General features: G+C 41.6%; 1 protein-coding gene across 1 annotated transcript; it reads right to left on the bottom strand.

Moving 5' to 3' along the window:
- Positions 1 to 234: 234 nt before the first annotated feature.
- On the bottom strand, positions 235 to 7,969 carry LOC129850183 (CD82 antigen-like). The gene is made up of 4 exons (XM_055916713.1): positions 7,811 to 7,969; positions 6,684 to 6,860; positions 5,309 to 5,392; positions 235 to 2,213 (listed from the first exon to the last, which is right to left on the bottom strand). The coding sequence occupies exons 1-4, from the start codon at positions 7,952 to 7,954 to the stop codon at positions 2,136 to 2,138; spliced, it is 483 nt and encodes a 160-aa protein (XP_055772688.1). The 5' UTR covers positions 7,955 to 7,969; the 3' UTR covers positions 235 to 2,135.
- Positions 7,970 to 8,379: the final 410 nt, after the last annotated feature.

The following is an 8,379-nucleotide window of genomic DNA, read 5'->3' as shown; positions in this document are numbered from 1 at the left end:
GTGTGTGTGTGTGTGTGTGTGTGTGTGTGTGTGTGTGTGTGTGTGTGTGTGTGTGTGTGTGTGTGTGTGTGTGTGTGTGGTGATGACGTGTGAGTTGTGTCCCTGTCTCTAACTGGATAGTTGTACCTATAATCTGAACGGCCACTTCTTTTCCAGGGTGAATAGCACGTTACATGTTTCTCAGATCTGATTCTCTCGAACACGGCCATTGAGAAATCGACAGACACACACAAGTCAGTCTATTCAATGTTTATTGACAAAATCAAAACCAGAATCAAAATGGGGTGAGTATACTTCAACTAATCAAGCTAGCAGACACAAGTTCATCAAATTCTAAATTAATAGTCCTACGGGTAAAAAAACAAAAATGACTCCAAGGTCAAGGAGGTTTATCAAATCAGACAACAAAAAAGTCTAAATATAAAACAAAAACCTTAATTCAAAGTTAAAAAATATACATGATTTTAATTCTGAATGATTTACTGTACATAAAGAATTTCTGGTCCAAAATGGATCTTTTCTCAAAAACAAAATGGACTTTTTTCCCTCTTAAAAAATACAAAAAACAGAACCCAGCTTCTGTTATTTAAATTTGCTCTTCACTCACAGGAAAAGGTTACATAACCATGATTTTTTCAAAAATTGTTAAAACAAAATGGTTCATTTCTTAAAGAAAAATGTCTGTTTGTCTTCTGAAGGAAAATTAGATATTTACGTGAAAGTCGTCATCACAGAAGAAGATGAAAAGATTCAGAGTAACTCACAACCGAGGAGACACCACAATAACATCAAATTCATTACAAACTATTCTGTTTGTCATCAACAGACAATTGTAAACTGAGACTTTCCTTTGCCAATATGGGAAGTGGATTATTGGAGCACAGCCCCTTTAAAAGCAGTCATCCACTAGATTCATCCACTAGATTCAGCAGAGGGATGATTTGTTTCTTGAGCGGATGGTCAAGGGGCCGGAACATAATTACAAATCATTTGTAGACTGAAAATTGACAGCAAGAAGACCAAATAGATATAATATTTAACTTAAACTTGATCATTTCAAAGTTTGCTTAGATTTGTATACAGTCTATGGATCAGATTTCCAAAATGAGAATCACTTGGAGTTGATTTATTTATATCTAGCTCAGAAAACTTGGGGCGGTAAATAAAATCACCCACAGGCCACCAGTTGGGGGAACCCCCCCTACGGGCCAAGCCCCCCCCCCCTACTTTAAAGTAGCTGAATCTCTTTAGTATCTCATTATTCCTATTACTTTAAACAAAATTATCAAGAAAAAAATCTTAAACTGCACCGACAAAAATAAATGAAATACATGAAAAAGAAAACATGCAATGAAAAAACCTTTTGAAAAACAAACATCTTCACAAAAACGTGGATTCAGAGGCTCACAAAATACCAAACTAAATTATATACAAGGTACTATAACAAACAAAAATGTATAACAACTCAAAACAATGTAGTTCATTTTCCAGGAGTCCAATAACCCGAACCCTCCCTCTGCTAGTCAGGTCAACTCAATAAAGACCGTTAAACCTAACTTGAGATCTGTGAACACAACTCACATTTTCACACATCTCCCAATTAAATTCTCCAATTGAAAAATCTCCTATTTGACATTTTCAATACATGAAAGTTACCCATGCATATCTGAAGTTAGGATTGGGACCCTACGAGAGCTGACAAACAATGACGATGATGATTGACTCCTGATGATAAAATGGATGTTCCCCAGGAGTCAAGGATGTGGTAGACTGTATCTGCCGAGGGTAGGAGACGACCCTCCATCTCTTTCTACATCTCCTCTGTCCTCTCTTCACGCTTTCCCGTCCTACTTTCTCCAAATCTCTCTTTTCTGTTGTCTCTGTGACCCTCGGGTCTGCTCTCGTCCCGTCTTCCTCTCTAATCCATAACTACAGTCTCTAAAGTGCTCCAATGGAAACTGGACTGACAGAAAAGACACAAGTGCCTCCCCCCCAAAAATACAAAAACAAAAACGAAACAAATTAAACAAAAAATGAAATCAAATAACCATCTGCACCGAACGCGTTTCTCCAGATAAAGGGATGGAGAGAGAGAGAGAACGTGTGTGTGTCATAGCGTCCCCCCGTCATCATCTTCAGTACTTTGGCACTTTGGTGTACTCCTCAGTGTGTATGCTCTTACACAGCCCTATGGACAGGATCATACCCAGGAGCTGTAGAGGTCAGAGGTTAGAGGTCAGGTTAACAGTATCACTACATCTAAAGCCTTTCAGGAGGGTTCTCTCCATAGCTGTGATCAACGTACGCTCCTGTAGCAGGAAGTGTCTGCATACACTGAAAAACAAGAGCTGCTGTCCTGGAAGTCACGTGGATTAACTTCTTGCAACTATAGGGGGGTGCTGTTTCGCATTAGCATAATTTTCTCTACAGATTAAACTGCCTAGTACTCAATTCTTGCTCGTACAATATGCATATTATTGTTATTATTGGATAGAAAACACTCTAGTTTCTATAGCCGTTTGAATTATGTCTCTGAGTGGAACAGAACTCATTCTACAGCACTTTTCCTCCCAGTGAGTGAGTTTTCAGAACTCTTGGCCTCTGGTTCCAGATCAGTTTTAAAGCCACTGTAGATCCTATGAGGATACAAACACTGCCCACGCCTTCCTCTAGATGTCAGTAAGTGGTGACAATTTGAATGGAGTCGATTGCGCAATCATTGGCTCTATAAATCACCAAATACCGGAAGTAGCGTTCCTTTGGACTCTGCGCTCAACGCAAGAAGGATATCTGACTGGCCTTTTTCCAAGCCTTGGTTTAGCCAGTAATATAGCGTTGGTCATCTTTTTACTCGTTATAGGTGTTAGAAACATCATAATGTAGTTAATTTAAACCGTTTTATAGCAATTTATATCCGTTTAGTGCGATTTTGAGGCATTGCTTTGTAATAAACTTTGAAGCTCCGGGCACGTTTCGGGGTCCCGGTCGTACGTTAGTGGGCATTTCGACGGACAAGTGGACATCTTTCGACCAAAAGAAGATTAGACCCAAGAAAGGATTCATTGTCCAAGATTCTGATGGGAGAACAGCTCATAGTAAGAACAATTTATGATGATAAATCGTGTTTCTGTCGAAAAATGTTAAACGCTTATGCCGCCATTTTGTTTGCTATAGCTTCGCTTGGCGCAACCTGTATTGAAAAGTAAGGATAATTTAAAAAATGTAATTCCGCGATTGTATTAAGAATTAAATTGTCTATCAATCGCTGTCCACCCTGTATGTTTTAGTCAAGTTTATGAGTATTATGTATAAGACTAGATCACTGTCTAATATGGTGCACGACCTTTTCTGACCAGCTGAGCTACTTTTGTCATTGTCTAACCATGATTTTGGTGGCTAAATATGCACATTTTCGAACAAACTCTATATGTATGTTGAATATGATGTTACAGGAGTGTCATCTGAAGAATTCTGAGAAGGTTAGTGAAAAAATGTATATATTTTGGCGATGATAACGATATCGCTCTCTTTGGCTTGAATCAGTGCTCGGGTAACGTTTGCATATGTGGTATGCTAATATAACGATTTATTGTGTTTTCGCCGTAAAACACTTAGAAAATCTGAAATGTTGTCTGAATTCACAAGATCTGTGTCTTTCCATTGCTATGTGCTGTGTATTTTTAAGAAATGTTTTATGATGAGTAAATGGGTAATACACGTTGCTGTCTGTAGTAATTCTAGGAGCTTTGGTGAGATTTATGATGCTGGCTGCAATGGCAAACTATGATGACAAAACCTATCCTATACCATAAATATGTTATCAGACTGTCATCTGATGAGTTTTTTTCTTGGTTAGTGGCTATCAATATCTTAGTTTAGTCGAATTGGTGATAGCTACTGGTGTTGAGAGAAAATGGTGGACAAAGAAAAATGGTGATTTTTGCTAACGTGTTTAGCTAATAGATTTACATATTGTGTCTTCCCTGTAAAACATTTTAAAAATCTGAAATGGTGGCTTTATTCACAGGATCTGTATCTTTCATTAGGTGTCTTGGACTTGTGATTTAATGATATTTAGATGCTACTATTTAATTGTGACGCTATGCTAGCGATGCTAATCAGTGTGGGGGGGGGGGGGGGTGCTCCCGGACCCGGGGTAGAGGCTCCTGAAAGGTTAAGTCAGAGGTCAGAAGCTGTTTCTGACAGGCATTTATTCCGCTTAATGATAAACATCTGTCTGGATGAGAAGACCTGCCTGACAGACGTGAAAAACATCTGTCTGGCTGAGAGTACCTGCCTGAGAGATGTGATAAACATCTGTCTGGCTGAGAGACCTGCCTGAGAGATTCTATAGAATGTATATGTTGTTCTGGTCCTATAGAATGTATATGTTGTTCTGGTCCTATAGAATGTATATGTTGTTCTGGTCCTATAGAATGTTGTTCTGGTCCTATAGATTGTTGTTCTGGTCCTATAGAATGTATATGTTGTTCTGGTCCTATAGAATGTTGTTCTGGTCCTATAGAATGTTGTTCTGGTCCTATAGAACGTATATGTTGTTCTGGTCCTATAGAATGTTGTTCTGGTCCTATAGAATGTTGTTCTGGTCCTATAGAATGTTGTTCTGGTCCTATATAATGTTGTTCTGGTCCTATAGAATTTTGTTCTGGTCCTATAGAATGTATATGTTGTTCTGGTCCTATAGAATGTTGTTCTGGTCCTATAGAATGTATATGTTGTTCTGGTCCTATAGAATTTTGTTCTGGTGCAATAGAATGTATATGTTGTTCTGGTCCTATAGAATGTATATGTTGTTCTGGTCCTATAGAATGTATATGTTCTGGTCCTATAGAATTTTGTTCTGGTCCTATAGAATGTATATGTTGTTCTGGTCCTATAGAATGTTGTTCTGGTCCTATAGAATGTTGTTCTGGTCCAGTAGAATGTATATGTTGTTCTGGTCCTATAGAATTTTGTTCTGGTCCTATAGAATGTATATGTTGTTCTGGTCCAGTAGAATGTATATGTTGTTCTGGTCCTATAGAATGTTGTTCTGGTCCTATAGAATGTTGTTCTGGTCCTATAGAATGTTGTTCTGGTCCTATAGAATGTTGTTCTGGTCCTATAGAATGTTGTTCTGGTCCTATAGAATGTTGTTCTGGTCCTATAGAATGTTGTTCTGGTCCTATAGAATGTATATGTTGTTCTGGTCCTATAGAATGTATATGTTGTTCTGGTCCTATAGAATGTTGTTCTGGTCCTATAGAATGTTGTTCTGGTCCTATAGAATGTATATGTTGTTCTTTACCTCGATGACAGCCACTCCCAGGCAGACCCCCAGGATCACTCCAACGTTGGCAAACAGCCAGCTCTCTACACTGGAGTTACAGCCCTGAAACACAGACAGAGACACAAAGAAAGACACAGACAGACAGAGAGCGAGACGGATCGAGACAGAGAGAGACAGAGAGAGACAGAGAGAGAGAGACAGAGAGAGAGAGACAGAGAGAGAGAGACAGAGAGAGAGAGACAGAGAGAGAGAGACAGAGAGAGAGAGACAGAGAGAGAGAGACAGAGAGAGAGAGACAGAGAGAGAGAGACAGAGACAGAGACAGAGAGACAGAGAGACAGAGAGACAGAGAGACAGAGAGACAGAGAGACAGAGAGACAGAGAGACAGAGAGACAGAGAGACAGAGAGACAGAGAGACAGAGACAGACAGAGAGACAGAGACAGACAGAGACAGACAGAGACAGACAGAGACAGACAGAGACAGACAGAGACAGACAGAGACAGACAGAGACAGAGATGTATATTAAACACAGTCCAATATATTAACAGATGTTGGTGGTGTTGAGTGGTGTTCAGTAACTCAGTGATGGAGTCAAACACTGTGACCATATTTCACTGCCATTTGAAGTTGACACAGACTTACATTCAGTACTGATACATGTGTAGCACAAGTACTATGAGAAGCTTCTCTAATCAATCAACCAATATAATATATATCTGGAGTATTTCTCCTGTCTTATCCGGTGTCCTGCGTGAATTTAAGTATGCTCTCTCTAATTCTCTCTGTCTTTCTCTCGGAGGACCTGAGCCCTAGGACCATGCCTCAGGACTACCTGGCCTGATGACTCCTTGCTGTCCCCAGTCCACCTGGCCGTGCTGCTGCTCCAGTTTCAACTGTTCTGCCTGTGGCTATGGAACCCTGAGCTGTTCACCGGACGTGCTACCTGTCCCAGACCTGCTGTTTTCAACTCTCTAGAGACAGCAGGTGCGGTAGAGATACTCTTAATGATCGGCTATGAAAAGCCAACTGACATTTACTCCTGAGGTGCTGACTTGCTGCACCCTCGACAACTACTGTGATTATTATTATTTGACCCTGCTGGTCATTTATGAACATTTGAACATCATGGCCATGTTCTGTTATAATCTCCCCCCGCACAGACAGAAGAGGACTGGCCACCCCTCATAGCCTGGTTCCTCTCTAGGTTTCTTCCTAGGTTCTGGCCTTTCTAGGGAGTTTTTCCTAGCCACCGTGCTTCTACACCTGCATTGCTTGCTGTTTGGGGTTTTAGGCTGGGTTTCTGTACAGCACTTTGAGATATCAGCTGATGTAAGAAGGGCTTTATAAATACATTAGATTTGAAATGTGATTAATATATGTAGTGTTCTTACCCTGTCGTAGACGGGCCAGTCAAGTGACTGTGCCTCACAGAAACCACTGTCAGAGGAGGAATTACCCTCAACCAGAGACGCGTTCTGGCAGGAACACGGGAACAACAGCTGGGAACTGTTCACTACCACAGCATTACCTTTCCAGTCCATACGACCACTCCATCCACAACACTCCATCTGGGAAGGGGATGGACGGAGGGAAGGAGAGAGAGGATGAGAGAGAGAGAGAGGGTTGAGACAAAGCGAGAGAGATGAGAGAGAGAAACAAAGCGAGAGAGAGGTAGAGAGAGAAACAAAGCGAGAGAGAGGTAGAGAGAGGGGAGAGAGAGATAGAGAGGGATTAGAGGTAGAGAGAGAGAGAGAGAGAGAGAGAGGGATTAGAGGTAGAGAGAGAGAGAGAGAGGGGAGAGAGAGGGGAGAGAGAGGGGGGAGAGAGGGGGGAGAGAGAGAGGGATTAGAGGTAGAGAGAGAGGGAGGAGGGAGAGGGAGTGAGAGAGAGAGGGGGGAGAGAGAGTGAGAGCGAGGGGGGGGGGGTAGAGAGGGATTAGAGGTAGAGAGAGGTATAGAGAGAGGGAGAGAGAGAGGTAGAGAGAGAGAGGGAGAGGTAGAGAGGGAGAGGGGGGAGTGAGAGAGATAGAGAGAGAGGGGGGAGAGGTAGAGATGGATTAGAGGTAGATTAGAGATAAAGGTGATAAACCAATGGGGATTAAAGGTTGACAATAATAGAGATTATTAAAGCTACAGGTAATGTTAAATCTCTTTACTGTAAAGCTACAGGTAATGTTAAATCTCTTTACCGTAAAGCTACAGGTAATGTAAAATCTCTTTACCGTAAAGCTACAGGTAATGTAAAATCTCTTTACCGTAAAGCTACAGGTAATTGTTAAATCGCTTTACTGTATAACTACAGGTAATGTTAAATCTCTTTACTGTATAACTACAGGTAATGTTAAATCTCTTTACCGTATAACTACAGGTAATGTTAAATCTCTTTTGGGCGACTGGTGCGTTGACTTTTGAACTGGTTGGAATTGACCTCCGTTGCAAGTCAAAATAACACCCCCTTTTTCCCCTCAAAATGGTTAGAGTACAGGGAAGATGATCCTAGATCTGTGCTCTCCACTCACCGTCCTCTGTACGTAATCCCAGGCCTGCTCTGTGGTGCTGTTCTTGCCAGGGTAGTTGTTTAGGATCTGGGTCACGATGTTGGACATCTCCTTATTTAGCTGAGACAGAGAGAAGGGGGGGAACCAGTCAGTAAACCCAGTCATTCAGTGAGTCAAATCAGACAGTGTTGGTTTCTAAACTACTCTAAACACAAACACAAAACCTGGAGAGAAAATACAACATCCAGAATTAGAGATACAAATCAGTTGAATAAATCTGAGTAAATTCCTGGAGGAGAAATGTCCCTGATCATTGAAAACTAGCCTTGTTCTGTAATGTGTAGATCTTATGTCTCCCACTCATCTCTGACCCCTCCCCATTCCTTCTCTGACCCCTCCCCATTCCTTCTCTGACCCCTCCCCACTCATCTCTGACCCCTCCCCACTCATCTCTGACCCCTCCCCACTCATCTCTGACCCCTCCCCATTCCTTCTCTGACCCCTCCCCATTCCTTCTCTGACCCCTCCCCATTCCTTCTCTGACCCCTCCCCATTCCTTCTCTGACCCCTCCCCATTCCTTCTCTGACCC

The sequence above is a fragment of the Salvelinus fontinalis genome, unplaced genomic scaffold (genome assembly GCF_029448725.1).
Source record: "Salvelinus fontinalis isolate EN_2023a unplaced genomic scaffold, ASM2944872v1 scaffold_1862, whole genome shotgun sequence".
NCBI lineage: Eukaryota > Metazoa > Chordata > Actinopteri > Salmoniformes > Salmonidae > Salvelinus > Salvelinus fontinalis.
The sequence above is the reverse complement of the archived record's forward strand: the minus strand, read 5'-3'. Positions and strand labels throughout refer to the sequence as shown.

What these genes read in the sequence shown, in the direction of transcription:
- LOC129850183 (XM_055916713.1), bottom strand. Translation starts at nt 7,954, where the DNA reads ATGACTGGGTTTACTGACTGGTTCCCCCCCTTCTCTCTGTCTCAGCTA. An exon ending in GGGATTACGTACAGAGGACG is followed by an intron (nt 6,861 to 7,810) that starts GTGAGTGGAGAG and finishes TCCCCTTCCCAG; the next exon opens with ATGGAGTGTTGTGGATGGAG. An exon ending in TGGGAGTGGCTGTCATCGAG is followed by an intron (nt 2,214 to 5,308) that starts GTAAAGAACAAC and finishes TGACCTCTACAG; the next exon opens with CTCCTGGGTATGATCCTGTC.